The 20194-nt window shown below is 35.5% G+C and overlaps 1 protein-coding gene and 2 pseudogenes across 3 annotated transcripts; 1 reads left to right on the forward strand and 2 right to left on the reverse strand.

Moving 5' to 3' along the window:
• Nucleotides 1–669: 669 nt before the first annotated feature.
• On the forward strand, nucleotides 670–2381 carry LOC147548011 (UDP-glycosyltransferase 89B2 pseudogene; annotated as a pseudogene). The gene has a single exon (XR_015238367.1). The product of XR_015238367.1 is annotated as a UDP-glycosyltransferase 89B2 pseudogene (transcript).
• A 357-nt stretch (nucleotides 2382–2738) lies between these two features.
• LOC147548012 (uncharacterized) lies at nucleotides 2739–3807 on the reverse strand. The gene is made up of 3 exons (XM_086666669.1): nucleotides 3598–3807; nucleotides 3443–3510; nucleotides 2739–3258 (listed from the first exon to the last, which is right to left on the reverse strand). Exons 1-3 carry the CDS (start codon nucleotides 3677–3679, stop codon nucleotides 2905–2907), a joined length of 504 nt encoding a protein of 167 aa, XP_086522795.1. The 5' UTR covers nucleotides 3680–3807; the 3' UTR covers nucleotides 2739–2904.
• Nucleotides 3808–7317: 3510 nt separating this feature from the next.
• Nucleotides 7318–9302, reverse strand: LOC147548013 (F-box/kelch-repeat protein At5g15710 pseudogene; annotated as a pseudogene). Its single transcript, XR_015237316.1, has one exon. The product of XR_015237316.1 is annotated as an F-box/kelch-repeat protein At5g15710 pseudogene (transcript).
• Between the last annotated feature and the right edge of the window lie 10892 nt (nucleotides 9303–20194).

Genomic DNA, 20194 nt, shown 5'->3' on the forward strand with positions numbered 1-20194 from the left:
ACCCGAGCAAATCCATGCATTGGCAATCTGGCAAACACGCTGAAGCAATCCTAAATCTCAAGGAGCATTTTACCAACATCATCTTCTCCTACACTGCAAGACAGAATAACAAACAGACTGACTCTTTGGCTAAGTGGGGTAGGAAACACCATCAGAGACGCAAATGACATTCCCTCCCAGACTTTACTTCGTGTTTTAGAGCGCTTTGATCTTGTTGTTTCTTCTCTTCAACAACAACAAAAAAATGTAATAACATAATCATCTCTCAACAAAAAAAATAATTTACTCTCAACATAAAAAAAAATGTAATAACATAATCCTTGGTATTCTTTTTTGAAGTATAAAATTAACTTCATTAAATGAGCTCATGGCTAATAGATTTTACAATGTAGTTAAAAGTGAGACTAAACCGTCTATGCACAAAGGATCAGATCTGAACCTAACACTAATCACGTTTATAAGATACAAGCATGAGTCATGACAATCCTTAATTGGTACTTAACAGGGAAAATATATTAGAAAATTCCTCAACATTAAATGGTATGAATGAATTAATCACTGATTAAGATGTTAGTAACAATGTCAACTCTATCAACAACAAAAAAAATGTCAACTCAAAGGGGACTCTAATGCATAAATACTGAAACTGTTCTCAACACCATCAATCACCCCAGAAATCTCATAAACTACAACCAAAAACCTAGTTTGATCGATCAGAATTCAGATTCTCAAGAACTATGACAACCATGTCAAGTAATGGATCACCATGCACTCAAAGTGCCCACATTTTGGTATTCCCTTTTCCTGCCCAAGGGCACATTATCTCTCTCTTAGAACTCACTCATCAACTTTCACTTAGAGGGTTGACCATCACCATCCTTGTTACCCCTAAAAACCTCCCAATTCTAAACCCTTTACTCTCTAAAAACCCTCAAATTACTACTCTAGTCTTACCCTTCCCTGAAAATCAACCTAATATTCCACCAGGTGCTGAAAATACTAAAGATCTTACTCCTGCTGAGTTCCCATTCATGATTCAAGCAATGGGTGAACTTTATAATCCTATTCTTAACTGGTTTCAATCTCACCCTTCCCCACCTATTGCCATTATCTCTGGTTTCTTGCTGGGTTGGACTCAGAAACTTGCTTCTCAACTCGGTATCCCTCGAATCGTCTATTCGCCTTCTGGTGCTTTAGGTTTGGCCGTCGTTGATTCTCTCTTTATTGATGCACCAGAGTTAAGCACTAATGATCTTAATGCCCTCATTCCTTTCCCCAAAATTCCTGGCTCCCCTGTTTTCAAATTATGTCAACTTCCTGCTGCTTTTATAGACTATAAAAAAGGAAATTTCAAGTTTTTAGGAGATGGGTTTCTAGCTAACACTGAGAGTTGGGGAATCGTTTTCAACACATTTACTGAGTTGGAATTGGCCTACCTGAATTATTTCATGAAGGAAACGAGGTACCAGTACCAAGATCGAGTTTGGGCTGCCGGACCTCTACTTCCAACTGAAGATGATGTGAATGAGAATGTCGGTGGCGGTTCAATGGATAGAGGTGGGTCGGTTTATTCGGTTTCGTCCAAGGATTTGTTATCGTGGTTGGATTCGGCACCAGATGATTCTGTGGTTTATGTTTGTTTTGGGAGTCAAATTGTTCTTACAAACAAACAAATGGAAATAGTTGCAGCCGCATTAGAGCGTAGCGGAGTTAGATTTATATGGTCCGTCAAGCAACCCACAAAAGGACACGCGGAAGGTGAATACGGGATGGTTCCTGATGGATTTGAAGATCGAACGGCTGGGAGAGGTTTAGTGATTAAAGGATGGGCTCCTCAAGTTTTGATATTGAAACACCGATCAGTCGGGTCGTTCTTGACTCATTGTGGTTGGAACTCAACGATTGAGGCAATTACAGCCGGAGTAGTACTGTTGGCTTGGCCAATGAGAGCCGAGCAGTTTATGAATGCTACCCTTTTGGTTGACAAAATGAAGGTTGCGGTTAGAGTCTGCGAGGGACTTGACTCAGTCCCTGATGCGACTGAGTTGGGGCGGGCCATGTCTGAATCTGTGAATGGGAATCGGGCAGAAAGAGAGCGAGTCAAGGAGCTGCGTAAGGCTGCTAATGATGCGGTTAAAGAAGGTGGAAGTTCGTCCAAGGAGTTGGATAGTCTGGTGAAGAAATTGAATGGGCTTATTTTAGTTAAGGAAACTTGATCAATTGGCTAAGTCCTGGGCTTAGGGTTGGGCTGGGCTCGGGCAATGTCACGATTGACTTCAAGTAGAAGTATTTAGTTAAGTCCAAATTTACGCATCAAGTTTTGATTTTGTGATGTATTTGGTGTACTTTTAATTAATCTGATACAGTTGAAAGGTGACTAAGTCGGAGATTACTGCTAATTCTTTCTAGAAATTTTCTAAATTGTATTGTTTTATGTCAATTTGTAGACATGATTCCATAAAAGATGAAATTATACACTAGAAATGGGCTTTTTGTTTTTACAGTTGCATGTTGAAATGGTTATAGACTTATAGTGAGGTATTTAATTACAACACGAAGAAGATGAAGGGGAGGTGAAGAAGATGGATGGTTGGTTAAGTCAAATTTGACTTAACTCCTGAGCTAACGGCGTCAGTTGTGCCGTTAGATCAAACTCGCAGCATTGTCTTTAACAACAAAAGGGTGTTGCCTATAAAGCTTCCCAAGAAAACGCAATGAGAAATATTTCAGACAAAAAATTCTACGTAAACTTGAGTCTTATTTAAAATATTGATGGCACAACTCGACCGTTGATTAAAATCAATGAGATTTTTGAGAATAGTAATAAAATTTTGCGGTTGGATAAGCCACAACATCTTATGAGTGATACTCTGAGTTAAACTCTATTAAAATGACGATTTCATTTCATCGGTTGTTCTTAGGTGGATGGTGTTGGGGGACATAATAGTCAGCACTTAAAGTCATATACCTGCCCACATTATTCTTCACAGACCTTAAACTTTTATCATTCTTCAACTTATTACAGTCTTCTACATTCAACTCTTCCTTCCCTTGATGGTGATGATGACCCCATTTTCCATAAGAATGTTTTCCACTTGAAAGCTTTGAAGTTTCTCCACTAGTTAGATATTCTTCTTGTTTCATCATCTCTTTCCTCTTGCTTAAACCATTATTCTCACCCACTACCATTTTCCTTCCTCCGAGTTTTTTGTTTATAGCCTTAATTGTGGTTGGGGTTGAGACGCCTTCGACTAAATCCTGCTCAAATTATTATGGTTTAAGATACGTAATAGTCATCTCTCGTAATAATAGCATAACATGATGTACATTAAGGAATGTTCTTGTAAGAAATATATAAGATAGCGTTAAAAAGTCAAAAAAGTACAACTTACTGTCAGTAACTATGCGAGGTAAAAAATCGACAAAAAGATGTAAATCTAACCTGATTAGACACGACATTCATCCGATTTGTCAAAAACCCATTTGTTGACACAACAATTTTCTCTAAAGCTTCATTTAAGAAATTAACAAAACATGAGAATTTCAAACAAGTAGGAGAAGAAGAAGAAGAAAGTAAGAGGGAGAAAATCATTATACCTTGGTGGGCATGTGAAATAGATTCTCCAAGTGCAATTAAAATGAAGATCATCCCTACTATATAACTCTTATACTTTACCATCCTTCTTTTTGTTTCTTTGATTCTTTTGTTGTTTAGTGATATATCTTACTACTTGTTGAAGAACAAACTAGAAGAAAACTTGAAAGCAGAAAGGATGAATTTATAAATATTTTCAAAATTCCAAATGCAAGTCAAAACCTAGGTCTCAACATTTATTTAAATCAATTTTACCAACATCTTGGTTCTAGGGTATGTAAAATAAAACTTGGGGAAACTCATAGGTTAATAACAGGGTTCGAAGTTGAAAAAAATAAAATGTTTATTTTTCCAATAGCTGGTATATCTTAACCTTGCTTTCGGCACTAATGAAACGTACATATTACCGCCTAACCTAACTATGGGCTTCAAACTGTTTTTTAGAAAACTGTATTTGCTTTCTTTTTCGATAAGTTGTCCTCCTTGCCCGAAGCAATGGTTGAGGACGTTGAGGTGACAAGAGGCACATGATAGCTCGGAAAGGAAGATATATGTGTTTATAAGAGCACGGCTCGCGCCATACATGCATGATGCATGCTACAAGGAGGGAAAACATCATGGAGAGAAAGTTAGCCAAAATTCAGGTGCGCTAATTTTTGATTTTTAATCTTGTCATTCTCTTGTACTTTTTGGTTCTATAAGGAATTTTTGTACATGTTTTACGCAAAATAAGATTTGTTCATTTACACAAATTTCACGCATGTTTCTGTTAGTTTTGGTTTCTTCGTCTAATTGGACAATCAAATTGGTTAGAAATTGTATGTGATACATACACATAGTTTGGTAGATTTTTGTGCAGTTTTACACGAAAATTCCAAATAAAGAAAATATTGACAGACCAGATTAACCCACGCCAACAAGAAATTAGATATTGACAATTTCTTCTTAACCATATCTATTAGCACAAGGAATAAGTGTTGGGAGAACATGGCATGGGTCAAGTGATTATTACTGCTAACATGAATTCATTAATCTGTTAACTAACCTCCATCATCATCATTTACAACAAAACAAACAAGTTTATTTTATCAATGAGAAGCTACTACTTAGGGTTTTTCGAGAAAGAAGGGCGCGTCCTCCAACTTCATTTCAGTGGGTTGGGGCTCCTCTTGAGACATTTTTTTCAGTTGAAAGCGCCCCCTGAGTCCTTGAGATAAGTGTATTAGAACTTATTAATATGGCAACTAAAGTCGGTTCTTAGTTATAATAAAAAAAAGAGTTATAATTGATCGTCACGAGAATCATAATGGAGTAATAATTTTAAATTTTGAACATGAACCATCTCGCAACATACATCCCAAATCCGAGGTCAGTATGAATTGTAAACTAATCCTACTAGTCACATAATCAACTCTAATCATAACCAAGCCATTAGTTTAGGTTCTAAACAACATTCCATCATATTTTTTACGAACGGAAGTGTTACCCCATGACATTTTTACTTGGCTGCCACATATGGGTGGACCGGTTGGTCGGTGTATGTACCGGGTAGCCGGTGCCCATATGGATCGGGTGGCCTATCCATATCCCTAATAGATTTTAGACGCTCTTAAGCCCTATAAAACTAGCATGCATCATACACTTCCCGATATAAAAGAAAAAAGGAGTCTTTCAAAGTTTTGTATTGGGATAACCTGCAGCTAACAGGACCATGCATCTTCTAACTGGATTTTGGTGCACCAAAACTCAAGTGTTTGTACTTTGTAGAACACAAATGTACGGCCGCCATGAACGTCTTTTTAGGGTTAGGTGTTTTAGGGATTCTAAACTTATGTGGATTCATTAGTAAAAGTTAATACTAATATTTTTCATTGAAGGAAGGGAAACGTTGAAGTTGGTTCGTTCTTAGTTTCAACCAAATCAAGTTATGTTTACCTTTTCAGGGTTTCATCACATGGCTGCCATTATAAAATACTTTAGTATTACTGTATCAAGTATAACATTACGATACTGATGAAACCCTAAAAGTACTATTTTACTAACATTTCAATAGTATGAAGCTTCACAAATCGATGAAAATTTGTAATGTTGTCGAATCATAATAAGCCGTATAGACACATCTATAGCCACAAGCAACCAAATGAAGTTGCATCGACAATCACATAAGCATCGAAAGAAACTTCTAGAAGAGATTGCATCTCATTGGGAACAAGTAACTCGGAGATATGAAATAACACATCTCTAAATGAAGTAGTCATTCACTCATTGGTAGAACTAAATTCTGACAAAACTTATCTAATGGAGTTCTGTTTTTCGAAAATAGTATATGAAATCTGACTCCCACACCTGAACTGACTCAGAAACAATTTTACAATATTTGATTTTGACCGAGTCGTCTCATTGTTGTTTGAAATAACCTAAATGGACTATTCTGTCTTTAAACTAAGACAAAACAAACAAGACCTAAATCTAATAATCTTTGATTCTTTGGCTTAGAATGAGAAAGACGAAAATTTCTTCCTGATATTTCTCCCAGTAGATGATCAATTAAGAAGTAGTGCAACGATTGTTAACTTGCTTCAATGTCCTCGCCAAACCTGCTAGTTTTTGTGACTAAGCCACGATGAACTCAGCTTCCTTTTGACAAAAAACCCTGAAAATTTGTTGAGAGATTATATCAGGAAAGACTGCTTCACCGCTTTTATTACCAACCCAGAACTTCTGAAACTTCACAATGATCTTACAACTACTTCATACTAATTACTAACCACCGTTTTCTTGGTAAATTACAACCCAAGTGCATATAAGATATAACTCATAAATATCAGTCTTCAGCTTAACATTCATTTAGCCCTGATTAGCATCAAGATCGTCGGTGACATACTAGATGTTCAAATTCCTTAAAAGACAGTGTGGTTCTGATTTCGGAGAGTACTCTTTTACAATCATAAACCACAATCTGAATAAGGAAAATGTTGTTGCCATTCAGAAGAAGCCCAATTAGAGTTTCTCTACCTGATTAAGAACCACACATTCGAATCACTGAGATCCAGTATGAAAAAGTACGGTAAAGAAATAGAGCCAAACCAATAAGTGAAATTATAAGTAAAGCTTTCTCTAAGTACGAATAACATCTCGCAGCGAATTATCTCGTAAATTCAATTAATCCGTATTCCTTAGTCGGATGATTCATGTACACTCAGAAATTAACGTTATCAAATGCAATAATGGTTTATCCGGCAAGAAACCTTTCAATTATAATAGATAATTTCACGACCAATCCCATCTCTTACTAACTAAACATTTGTGTTCTTTAAACAAGATTTTCTTTAATCTACTAAACAAGGTTCATATTTTTCCCCATCGGAAAGTTAACAGTAGGAAACAAGATTTATCATTGTAGTCCTAACTCATAAATTCAAAGTTCTGCTGGATAGGTTACTTATCTTCTTCCGAGTTGCTTTCTATGCACGAATATGCAATATCAACACATAAGACTAGATAGACACTAAGTGATGGCTAGGGAAGAAAAAAAAAATTGGTATGTAGATCTGTCACAGATTAGCCACAAGACAACATTTACAAACAAAAGAAACTCGAAAAGGCCAGCTAACCATTAGAGACTCGAGATAAAAGCCAAAAACAATGAACAGGACACACTGAAGATGGCCTATGCCCTATAGTTAGATAAAGAGCAAAGATACTAAAACAAGAACGCAATATAGAAAGTATAATTCATATGCTTCATGAAACCGAAGACATTACTTCTGAATTAAGAAATAACTCGGAAATGGAAGATAAGAAAAGTTCACAGGTACTTAATTAAAAAAACTTACATGGTATTGAATATTTGTGGACAGTAAACAAGAAATACAGAAAAACCCCATCTTTCTCTATCTTCTTAACAGCCATTTCCATTCACAATGGCTATCAACCAAAACGTAGGTCCGTATCCAGGAATGTAACTAGTTCAACACCTCAGCCATGATTTCATCACTGACTAACCAGTAACCACAGGTCCGCATCCAAGAATGTTACTGTTTCAGAGATATACAAAAATAACCTATGTAGCCAAAATCTTGTAGAAAAACTTGCCTTCTCCAGATTGTATTTGTAAACGTGGACTACCAAAATGCTGGAGATGATAATAGCTAACACCTCAACTTCAAGGATTAACTGTTATTGAACAACGAAATGACATCCTTAAAGAAGGATTTTCTCAATAGGTGGAAGCATCAAATCTTGGCTCGTAGAAACAGACTTGACTATTGTAAGATTGAAGAGCACAGCCAGCAATCCAGGACCAAACTTTCTTATCTACGTCGTAAAGGAGACCCTTCCCTTGGTTCCATGAAGTAAAGCAGATCAAATTGTCCTGCCCAAAGCATTCAAATCTCTCCGCCGATAACCTCAATAGTGTCCTGAAATACTTAGGTGGCATCCTACTTATCTCCACCCAGATAGTCTTCGCATGATCCAATTCCCAAATTCGCATACTCTGAAGAGTACTATATAAACCGATTCGTCCAACTAAAAATAAACGCTTATGTGTCCCAGCAACCAGATAGCCATCCAATAAAGACCTAGGGAACTTAGCTGGAAGGTGTTCCCAGTAACCAGTATCGAGCCGATACATCATCAACCCAAGTGGCGAAAGGGTCTCCAGATACAATCTGGAGTCGCAAAATGCCATCTTTGACGAGCAAAGGTTAACAGCAGGCATTGTCTGATGAACAGACCAGGTATTAAGTTTCGAATCATAAACCTCAGTCGGCAATGTCTTGTCACCATATATATCACTAGTTGCTATGACTTTGAAAGATTTGTCCGTCCGATCAACCACCATAATTAACTGTCTTTGCTGATTACAATGCATATTAGGAAGTGTTCTCCAAGCTTGAGTGAGAGGGTTACATACCAAAGTTTTAAATGTGAGACCATCGAATCCAGAGAAACATACAAGACCTCCTGAAGAACCAACTAGCCAGTAAGCCCATTGTGGTAAGAAAGCGAAGGGGATTTTGTACCATGTTTTCAATGGTAAGCTGAAAACCGAGCATTGTGGAGTTTGGGGGTTCTTCGAAAATGAAAGTAGGCAAGGCCCGTGAGAAGGCACTTGTGAATGGAATTTAAGAAAACTACTATCTTGAAGTATTGAATTCCAGCGTCTGCAAACACAACGTAACCGGAATATCATAAAAGGAGGAACCCTCGCTAAGATTTCATTCAGCAAGTCCTCTGGTAACATAGCCCATATGTTATCTTCCATTTGGACATCCGGATGAACAGATTTACCAAATGTTGCAACAGTCTCCTCATCAAATCCACGGGGCTTCGTCTTCACCGATATTTGTCGGGAAGGGCTAGTATTCCTAGATCCAGCTCGGCTTGACGGACTTGTATTTCTAGACCCAGGTCGACTAGCAGGACTCGTGTTCCTCGATCCAGATATACTCATAGATGCCACTTGATCTTCAGAAAATACTTCACTTTTCACTATACTGAACCCTAGTTTTTTCATTTCCAGATTCATTTACTTCCCCAATTCCATCCATCACTTCAAAATTTCAAAACTTTAAACCAAATTAAGTATGTGAACTTCTACTTTGATTTCTCTGATACTTCAATCATTAATTAAGCTCTATATACAAAACCCCTAACTACAAAGGGAGTAGATTAAAAGAGTTCGGATTTTTCGACAGAAAACCTAAACCTAATCCTGGGATCTCTTTTATAATTTACATATAAACAAGTATAAATACACAAATATTATAAAATTTACATTAATCGTTAAAACAAAATCTTAAACATTCCTGCCCTAAATGAGTACCTGTAACTTCAATTCTATTAAGCTTCTGGTTTTCAACAAGCATCTGCGTTTTTTGAACTCAGAAGAAGAGGATTCTCAGTTTCTCAAACAGAATTGAAGAGAAAGAAAAGACCTAATTCTCTCTCTCTCTCTCTCTCTCTGAAATCGTAATCGTCTTTTTGTGGAAAGAGGGGTAACCTAGCTTATCCGTTTCTTGTTCGTTGGTAGATGAAGATCCAAGCCGTCCATATACCCCGGAAACTGAGATGAAGTTGATGAGAGTCGTGAGACCACATTTGCTAGACAAATTACGCCGAACTGGTATTATTGTTAAATTGGGTTAATTCCATTTCGACACCCTTAATATGTGAAAATGGCCCCCTAAAAATACCTAACTTCCAAAATAACTCTTTTATTAAGTATTTCATTATTTAATTTTAACCTTTGACATTGTCTTTTCCTTTTTAACCCTTCGTTTCCTGAATAATTCTCTCCATATCATATCCCTCTTCATGTGTCGTAAGTGTTGTCGGCAATTAATGTTGGGTTTTCCTCCTAGTGGGGAAACCTAGTTGGGTTTGGTATAGGAAACCAAATCCGGGCCCAAGTCGAATTTCTTAGGGTCGGTTACTTATGACGATGGAGTTAGGGTTAAGGGGAAGTCTATAAATACTTCCTTAATTTTAATTAAAAGTAAGCAACACAATTAGAAACGCACAAGAGAAGAAGGGAGAAAGAGGTTTGCGAGAAGAGCGATGGTCGAGTATTTTCAGAACGCACAGTCTTAGTTGTTCGGAAAATCCGACGGTGAGATCTTCTTTGGTTAAGCTGAAATTTTTCAGAGGTATTCCTGACTTGTTCATCTAGTATTTGTACGATGTGATTGGTATTTGGTGGTCATTATCCTAGTGAATTTAGGGTCGTTTTGTACTTCAAGTTTCTGGGTTGTTTTGTTCTTTCTTGTGAGGGTTTCTCCGTATTTCTTCGTATTTGAGATTGATTCCTTTTTGGAGTGTGAGTCTCGGATGCACGTAGTCTGTAATTACTTTGCTTATTATAGTTGATTTGGTTGGACTACTAGTCCCGTGGTTTTTACTTCTCATATTGAGGAGGTTTTCCACGTTAAAAATCATTGTCTTATTTACTTTCAGTTCTTTGTTTATTGATCCCACTATTCTTCTATATTATCCTCGTAACTAACACAAAGGGTGAAAACTTATATTTCCGTTGTATCGACTCGACCCGTTTTTCTCAACAAGTGGTATGAGAGCTCTAGGTTAGAGAGTTCTTTGGATTGTGATAACTTTGGTTATTGATTTGTTTGTGTTAGTGATGGAAAATATGGGTAGAATGATAAGTTTGAATGGTGCACATTATCATTTATGGAAGGGTGAGATGGAAGACTTACTCTTTGTGAATGAACTTCACGTTTCACTGTTTCATGAGAAGAAACCCGATGAGAAGACTGATGATCAGCGGACATTGCTAAATCGCCAAGTGTGTCGTTTCATAAGGCAATGGAAAGATGATAATGTGTTGCATCATATTGAGAATGAGACTAGTGCTCGTTCTTTGTGGTTGAAGCTGGAGCAGTTATTTGTTTGGAATACAGGAAATAATAAGAAGTATATGATGACAAATTGATCGATTTGAAATATCTTCGAGGGATAGCGGGATTAATTGTTCAGGGTTGCCGAGGAAAAGCGGAGCTGGATGTTTCTAGGGTTGTCAAGGGAACAACAAGGTTGGTTGTTTCTCCCACCTAGTCGGAGGGGGGGTTTGTTGGGTTTTCCTCCTAGTGGGTAAACCTAGTTGGGTTTGGTATAGAAAACCAAATTCGGGCCCAAGTCGAGTTTCTTATGGTCGGTTACTTATGACGGTGGAATTAGGGTTAAGGGGAAGTCTATAAATATTTCCTTAATCCTAATTAGAAGTAAGCAACACAATTAAAAACGCAAAAAAGAAGAAGGGAGAACGAGGTTTGTCGAGAAGAGCGGTGAGCGAGTATTTTCAGCATGCACAGTCTTCATTGTTCTGAAAATCCAACGGTGAGATCTTCTCTGATTAAGCTGAACATTTGCAAAGGTATTCCTGACTTGATCATATAGTATTTGTACGGTGTGATTTGTATTTGGTAGCCGAAATCCTAGTGAATTTAGGACCGTTTTGTACTGCAAGTTTCTGGGTTGTTTGGTTCTTTCTTGTGAGGGTTTATCCATGTTTCTTCGTGTTTGAGATTGATTCCTTTTTGGAGTCTAAGTCTCGGGTGGATGTAGTCTGTAACTACTTTGCTTATTATAGTTGATTTGGTTGGACTACTAGTCCCGTGGTTTTTACTCATCATATTGAGGAGGTTTTCAACGTTAAAAATCGTTGTCTTATTTACTTTCAATTCTTTGTTTATTGTTCCCACAAATCTTCTATATTATCCTCGTAACTAACACAAAGGGGGAAAACCTATATTTTCGCTGTGTCGACTCGATCCGTTTTTCCCAACAATTAGTCGGTCATCAACTTATTGACAACCTTCTTGGGTAAAAAAAAATTTCCTCTCTTATCCTTCCACCACTATCACAGTTTGTCAACTGCCACCACCACATTCTCTTTCGCCATCATCTTCCATATCTTTCTCTTCTCTTATCATACCATGTTTTTTCTCTTGTTGAGTATCTTTTTTCAGTCTCTTTCCCTTTCTCTCTTTTATCTATGTTCTTTCTTTTTTTCCTCTCACACTCTCTTATCTCTTATATCTTTCTCGTACTTGTTGTTCAACATAACTGATCAATAGAGAAACAATGGAAACAAAGGGGAAAGTTTCCCTTTATCTTCATCACTTTAAAGAAAGAGAAGAAAGGTGATGATGATGATGAAGGAGATAGTGGTGGTGGTCGAATGGCAGTAGTGGTGATGAAAATAGAAAAGAGGACGAAGAAAAGTATTTGGTGACGAGTCGTTGACTGTTGACTCCCTCTCTGGCGAAAAAGATAGATTGGGAATGAAGTTACTTTTGAAGATTAAAAGGAGAAAATGGCAACTCTTAAAGTTGACTATGGAAAAATTAAAATACCAGTCATTTGAAAGTTGGTCATCTTTAGAAGGGGCGTTTCAGTTAGATAGTCACCATTAGGGGGCTTAAATACAATTATCTCTATTATCATTCTGCAAGTACGTGGTTGGTCAATGCTGAGAGATTGGTCGAACCCATTTTGTTTCACAATTACGATGTACTAATCTAGGTCTCAAACTAAGTACGTTTAGATCGAGATTTCTGATTGATATCGCACTTCTGTTAAATATTATACTGTACAGTACAATATATCTTCCATACAACGAGTCTCGCTGGTTCAATTACAATAAAAGATAAAGTCGGTTGAATCTATTTACTTTTCACACCATGACAAGAAGCATGGATTGACTGATCTAGCCTAAACATCAATTGCTTTTAGTATGTGCCTCTTCGACAACGTGATAAAACCCCCATTTATCATCTCTCTTATTTGAGTCAGATTATGATTTTCAAACATGAGATTTTGAAATTGTCAACTTTTTGATAGAATGGGTCCTGCACATCTCAGTAGAGATCCACATTAATAATGTCAAATAATCAGATGGACAAATTCAACATCAACCTGTTGTAGCAAAACCGTGAGAACAACTTACTCAATGTGGGATCCCACCAATAAACTTAGGGGCCAAAGCAAGTTAAATTTGAATATTTGGGATTCCTTTTTTAAGTCATAATAGGATATCTTTTATAATGAATAAGATTGGTGTGAGTTCAACAAAAAAAAAAAAAAAAGATTGGTGTGAGGTGAATTAGTTATTGCAAGAGGAACTAGATTGAAACTATACACCTAACAAATAAGCAAAAAAAAATGTAGACATCATCATACTTGTGTGACTGATCTAATTTACCAAAGAAGGATATATGTGCAGTCTGCAAATTAATTCGGCATCACTGTGTCTACTTTCTTGGCATAAAGCTTCACTAAAGTCCCCATGTACAAAAAGATAGTTTTCAATTTATGTTATTTTTCGAATGGAGAAAATAGAAGTACCGCGTAATAATCTTGGGACATGAAGATGTTATTTTTTGAGTTTGGACAAGAACTAATTTTACCATCCAAATATAAGTGTAACTCTAGTAAAACACGTGAGATGCTCCAAACACAAATTCTGTAGACTTTTGATGCCCCAAATACTAGTTTCTTAAATTCGGATTTCCTAAAACTAATTTTTTAAAGGATTTTTGAGTTTAAGGTCCAAAAATAGGGGGGTAATGAGTGTTATATCCACTCCTAAATTAATAAATAAAATAAACCGAAAATGTAAAATAAGTTCAAAAATTAACTATTTGGTGGGCCCCATGCATCAATCCTTTAATTATCTCTCATTTTTGCCCTTTCATAGATAGTTTTTAACCATTGGTAAACCAAAGGTTTATACTGATTAAGTTAATAACTCTTTCCAAATATTTTATGAAAGAATATTTATGTTAGATATTTAATACCAATCTTTATTTCCATAAACTCAATAAATATTTAACCAAATCAGTGGATATTTAACAAAAATGAGTTGCACTCTCAAAAAAACGAGTTTCTATATATGTAACTCTATATTCTTTGAATTCAAGAAAGTATATTATTTCTAAATCTGTTGTATTTGATTAAAGTAACCTATCAAATCAATGGATATTTACCTAAAACGAGATGCTCAATCCCAAAAACGAATTTCTCTCTCTGTAACTCTTTGTTCTTTGAACTTCAAGAAAGTATGAAGTTGTGATTCGCGTTTTATCTCTACCTCGATCTAATTAGACATCTACAAATTCGTTTGTGAGGTATGTCCAACTTAAATTGATCGTCAGAATCTAAAAATCTCTATTACTATAATCTTCTTAAAAAAATTATTTATTCTAACAAAAAATTTATATGTAACATTTTTTATCACTTTTTGGTAAAATGTGAATGTTGAAATCTCTATTAATTCAATATTTTTTTCATAAAAAAGTTTTATAAAGTGAAATTGTGTTTGCTACATTTTCGGTATTCTACTAGCATTTTCTACATTCTATTAGCATTTGTTATGAATTTGTTACAATAGGTTAAAAAGCAAATACTATTTTGTTAGCATCTTATTGATTCTAATAACATTTTTTTACATTCCATTAGCATCAGTTGAATGTAATTATTGCAGTAGGTTAAAATGCAAATACTATTTTTCTAGCATCCTATTGATTCTACTAGCATATTCTACATTCTATCAGTATCTGTTGAATGAATTTGTTACAGTAGGTTAACAAATACTTTTTAGTAACTAAAATGTATAAGGTGAAATTATTTTTGTTACATTTTTCGTATTCTACTAGCATTTTATCGATTCTAGTGACATCTACTAGCATTTTCTACATTCGTATTCTACTCTGTCAATCTCATTGATCTCACATGTAGTTGCGGTAGGTGGTCGATAGATGGTATCCCTTGTCAACATGCCATGTTGTGCATCAAGAATTATGATGGTGATACGATAAGTTTTTTTTTATCATTTTCACCAAACAAGCGTTCGTCAACACTTATCACTGTTATGTCTACCCAATACCAAATTATGATGAGCCAATGGAGTACATCGATGAAACAAGAACACTACCTCCGTTAACAAAGAGAAAACCGGGAAGACTAAGGACAGTAAGAAGAGAGAGCTCAGGAAACTTACCCAAAAAAATGAGGGTTTGCGGTCGGTGTAAAAAACCGGCTTATCACAATAGTGTCTCAGGCACGACAGCTATATAATAACTAACTTAAATTTTGATTATGCAGGTTTACTTATTCAGCTAGAAAAATAAATATTCTACTTATGTCTTTTATATGTTTAGAGAATTTGATCAATGTTACCAGATTATCGTATTTCAACAAGAGGATTTTCCTATTTCCTATTAAATTTTATCAATGGTTACGATATTATCGTAGTTATACTCATATGTATTTGGCTAGAGTAAGTTACAAAATGTCGAAAAACTGAAAAATGTTGGTAGTGTTGGAGAAATTTTGTCAACATCTTACTGGTATCTTTATACCTATTGGACCATGCTAGAAAAATTTGTTTGATGTTTCTAGCAACTTAGTAATTTTCAATACAATCAAAGCAGGTTGGTTTTAGCCTTCGTTATATTTTAATCAAAATGTCCAGATTTTTTATATATTTTTGTACGAACTATTTGTTTCCTTAATTATATATGTTATCAATGGATTCAGCATTAAGTGTTTGAGTTCATCACGCCTTTGCCCTACCACGTATTATAATTGTATAGTTTCAGTAGTGTCCAAGAAATTTGAGTAACATCTTTATCGTATCTATAAACCTGTTGAACGACATCCAAAATATAATATAATTGTGGTATTATAGAACATTGATAAATAATCCCATAACTGCTCAAGATGTTATTCAAACTTAAAACATAAACATGTTTGCTACGTTTTATCACATAGTCCGTTACAAAATACAAGTTAAAGTACTTAAACATTTTTTCTCCATATATCCTTCGATTCATTCAGCAACAACCAAGTTAGTTCACCCTTCTTCCTTTGCGCTAGTTTTGTCCAATCATCTTTTGGCATCTCGTTAGGAAAATGTTTATAGTTCGATTCGATATAAAGTTCTTCCGTGTGCAAAATCACATACAACCTACAATCTTGTCAAAGTTCAAACAACAAACCAATTCAACATCTTTGGGTTGTAACCATTTATGCGTTTCTACAAGAATTTAAAAAATGCTAGTCAAACAAGTCATTTTTCTTATGAAACCAGTTTTGAACAGTAACCATTTCAAGTATCTATGATAATTAACTTCAAAAATGCTAGACAAAAAAATGACATTGTTTTTACAATTCAATTTATTCTCTTTTTTTTCCCATATTACACCATGTAATGTTCTATGGTTGTCAAAAAATCAGGTTTGACAGGTAACCATTTATAAAGTTTTATAAGAAACTTAATAATGCTAGACAAAATATTAAGTTTTTAGTGAAAGTAACTATATTCTGGATCTAACACTATGCTTGAAAGTCTACAATACAAAATCCTAAATTAGATAGAACCCTAAATTGTCGGTCTAAAATAAAAAATTTAAGCAGAAACCATCTCTTCAAAGAAATTACACAACAACAGAGACAAGGTAATAATACAAATTTTTTGTTGCATGCAAAAAAGAAACATACTCTTCACTTCGAACTGATTTAGGGTTTTGAAAATAACTTCCATTAAACCACTTCGAAACAACTAAACCTTAGAAATTTCTTATTAACTAATCAATTTCAGAAAAATAAATCATAGTTAAAGTTGTAAAAATCAAAACCTAATTCGTTTTGTGTTGTAGAAATCAATCTAATCATAAACAAAGTTGAAGGAACAACAAAAATGATGAAAACCAAAATAACTTACTCTTTACTGTTGATGATGATGAACGAAACCAACAATGGATTCTCCCTCTCTCCTACTCGATGCTCTCTCTCTCTGTTAGGTTTATTTTGGGCGTGTTTAAGATAAGAGTTCCCTCTCTCTCTCTCTCTTTGGTTTGATATTTGAGGAAAGGCAACTTTTTTTTGGTTATTTTTTTGAAACAGAAAAGACTACTTTTTTTTGTTATGCTAAACGACAAAGGCAAATTTTTCCGGGGAAAGAAAGTTTGGTTTTGAAGAAATAAATGTAATGAATCTCTATATATTATGGTATCTTTTATTTTGGATTTTTTTTTAACTTAGGATAGGTTAGGCAGTAAAAGAGAATAAGAGGATAGACATGTAATTTACTTTGAGTGGATTTATTTTCTATTTCAGATTATCTTTGGTCTCTAGACTCGTTGATCATGCGATTTTGGACTTAAATCTCATCCCCCGTTTTTTAAATTTAGTTATCATAACACTAATTTCTTAAATTCAGCTATCTTAACACTGATTTCTTAAATTTAGATCTCCTAACACTAGTTTTGCAAAAAAAAAATTCATTAATATTTAAAATAAAAATAAGGGCCAGCGCTTTGGGGAAAGCTAAATAGTTTCCCGGGTGTAAAATTTTAAAGGGAATATGTAGAATTTTAGAAATTTTCCGGGGAAATAAAAAAAAAACTCTCCACCTCACCTCACTCTCTCTCCACCTCACCTCACCTCTTTGTCTTCTCCGATTAGGTCGCCGGCCGGAAAATTTTCCGGTTGGCGACCATGGAAAAAAAAAAAGATTTTTTCACTCTCTCTCTCTCTAGAAATTCCGGCGAAGGGGTTTCCCTTCGCCGGAGTTCCGGTCTGTTGAAGAACAGATCGATCTGGTATGTTCTTCAACAGGCCAGATCCGGTCTGTTGAAGAACAGACCGGAACTCCGGCGAAGGAAAACCCCTTCGCCGGAGTTTCTAGAGAGAGAGAGAGAGAGAAATTTTTTTTTTTTTCATGGTCGCCGGCCGGAAAATTTTCCGGCCGGCGACCTAATCGGAGAAGATGAAGAGGTGAGGTGGAGAGAGAGAGCTGAGGTGGAGAAGTATTTTTCTTTCCCCCTGAATAAAATTGTCAAACAAAATTGACCAATTTTTGACCAAGTCTTCACACCCCTGAAACTATATAGCTTTCCCCAAAGCGCTGGCCAAAATAAGAAACTTATTCAAATTCATAAAATATATTTACAAAGATAGGCGAATGGAACTCTCTTCGTTTGGCTTCAAACAAAAACCTCATAAATGTTTCACTTGAAATTCTGAAATCCTCATGTTTTAGTCTAAAACTTTCGAAGAGAATTTCAGAGTATTTCCCCTGAAACCTCTATCTCTCTCCTAAAATCCTTTAGGGAAGATCCCCTCAAACTTGTCCCCTTCATCTCAGGCGAAGGGGTTCCGCTAAAAAAAAGTCGTCTCTTTCAAGAGCAGTGAGGAAAGAAAGATAATGGTGGTTGTATATAGTTTTTGTCATACGTATGTATTAACACGAAATTTATGAATTTATGGAGTATATAAGTTTATGTGTATATGTATGTAAATAGATTTTTATTTTAAAATATTTATGATAAAAAATTGCAAGACTAGTGTTGGTATCCAAATTTAAGTAGTGAGGGTTCAAGGCATCAAAATTTGGAATTATCTTATTTTATGGGGCATCACAATATTTTTGACTAGCGAAAGAGTTAACTGACGTTAAAAACATTTAGACGTCGTTATCTTTTAGATAGTAAAGTTAGTCAAACTTAGTCCACGCCTCAAACTTAAAGAAAAAAACTTCTTCATCCTCCAAACTCATCACTCGGTATTTATGACTATTTTAATTTATCCATATTTTTTATTGGTTTTCTAATTTTGCATAACCAACTTTTATTACTTATACAATTTATATTTTTCTGAAAATGGTCTCGAAATCCATTCTATGTCACGAAATGGGCAATTAGTTCTGGCTCAATAAAAAATATGCGATTTGTCCAAATTCTTATAAACAAATCTGAGTTTTGGGCAAAATTATTGTCTTTTTTTTTTTGGAATTTAACTTCATTGATAAGGGCGACTAAGCGGCAACTGAACATCATACATCAAGAAGTTAAAGAAAGACATAAGATTACATTCCCAAACGAGGGTGCTAATGTAAAAATAGTCGCTACTGGTCCATGTACTGTTGGGCCTGCTGGTGGGCTGCTATGTTTGCCCCATGTTGCAAAAGATAAATTGGTTGTTGGGCTGGGCCGCTAGACATTCTCTTGCTTGGATAACTCTGCTTCGGATACGCCATGGGGGATCATCTTGTGTGTTAGTTACTGCTTGGACGATAATTTGATAGTCCCCTTCATATATAAGCCGATGATGTCCTAGAGAAGCACCTATTTCTAATGCTAATAAATTGGGTTGGATCTCTCTCCATAGCGGACATTGAGTTGATTCTTCTTCCCATACTAACAATAATCTCATCATGGTGGTTTCTGACTACCACACCAATAGCAGCCATATCTTCTTTATACGCTACATCATAGTTCATTTTGAGAGTATTTACCGGTGGTGAAACCCAAGTTGTAGTTTGATCTGTTGGCTGTTGATGTGTAGGATGAAGATTAACTAGATGTGAAGCTTTAAGTCTTGATTGGTGAACTATATGGTTCAGATCTACTTTCTGTTGACGAAAGACCATGTTGTTTCGCCCCTTCCAGAACCCCCATAGTAGGTAACTGTAAAATACTACTCTTCTTTCATTCTTATCTTCATCTATTAGAGCTTTTACCAGTTGTATTTCACTTGCATGTGGTGGTGGTTGTTCAAATGAGGTTGTTATTCGACTAAGTTCTATGAACTTTGGGCAAGCATGAAAAAGGTGAAAGGAAGTCCCCTCTTCAGAGTTGCAGAGAACACAACTTGGGTCGATTTGAGCATTCCCCTTACTGATATTTGTTTTGAGAGGTAACCCATGACTAACTAACCTCCATAAGAACAAAAGTACTTTAGGTTCAATATGTCTTACCTTCCAAATTTTGCTCCATGGGAATGCTATTATGGCTCTTTGACTCTGTTGATGAGATATAATCCCTCTATAATATGACTTTGCCGAGAACAACCCTTTGATGTGTGGTGTCCAAATAAGTTTATCTTCTCTCATGTGTTGACCCACCTCTAGTTTTAACATTTCAGCAACAAATTCTTTCTCAAAATAGTTTTTAATAAGATTTTCATTCCAAGAGTTATTGTTTAGGAGTTCTGAAACATAATATTTCTGATCTCTTCTTTGATGATTAATTTGTGGAATTCCACCTTCAAAGGTAGGTATCCATGGGCCAATCT

This window comes from Eschscholzia californica, unplaced genomic scaffold, assembly GCF_041429995.1.
Source record: "Eschscholzia californica isolate CP2 unplaced genomic scaffold, dmEscCali1.0.p SCAF_3, whole genome shotgun sequence".
NCBI classification, from domain to species: domain Eukaryota; kingdom Viridiplantae; phylum Streptophyta; class Magnoliopsida; order Ranunculales; family Papaveraceae; genus Eschscholzia; species Eschscholzia californica.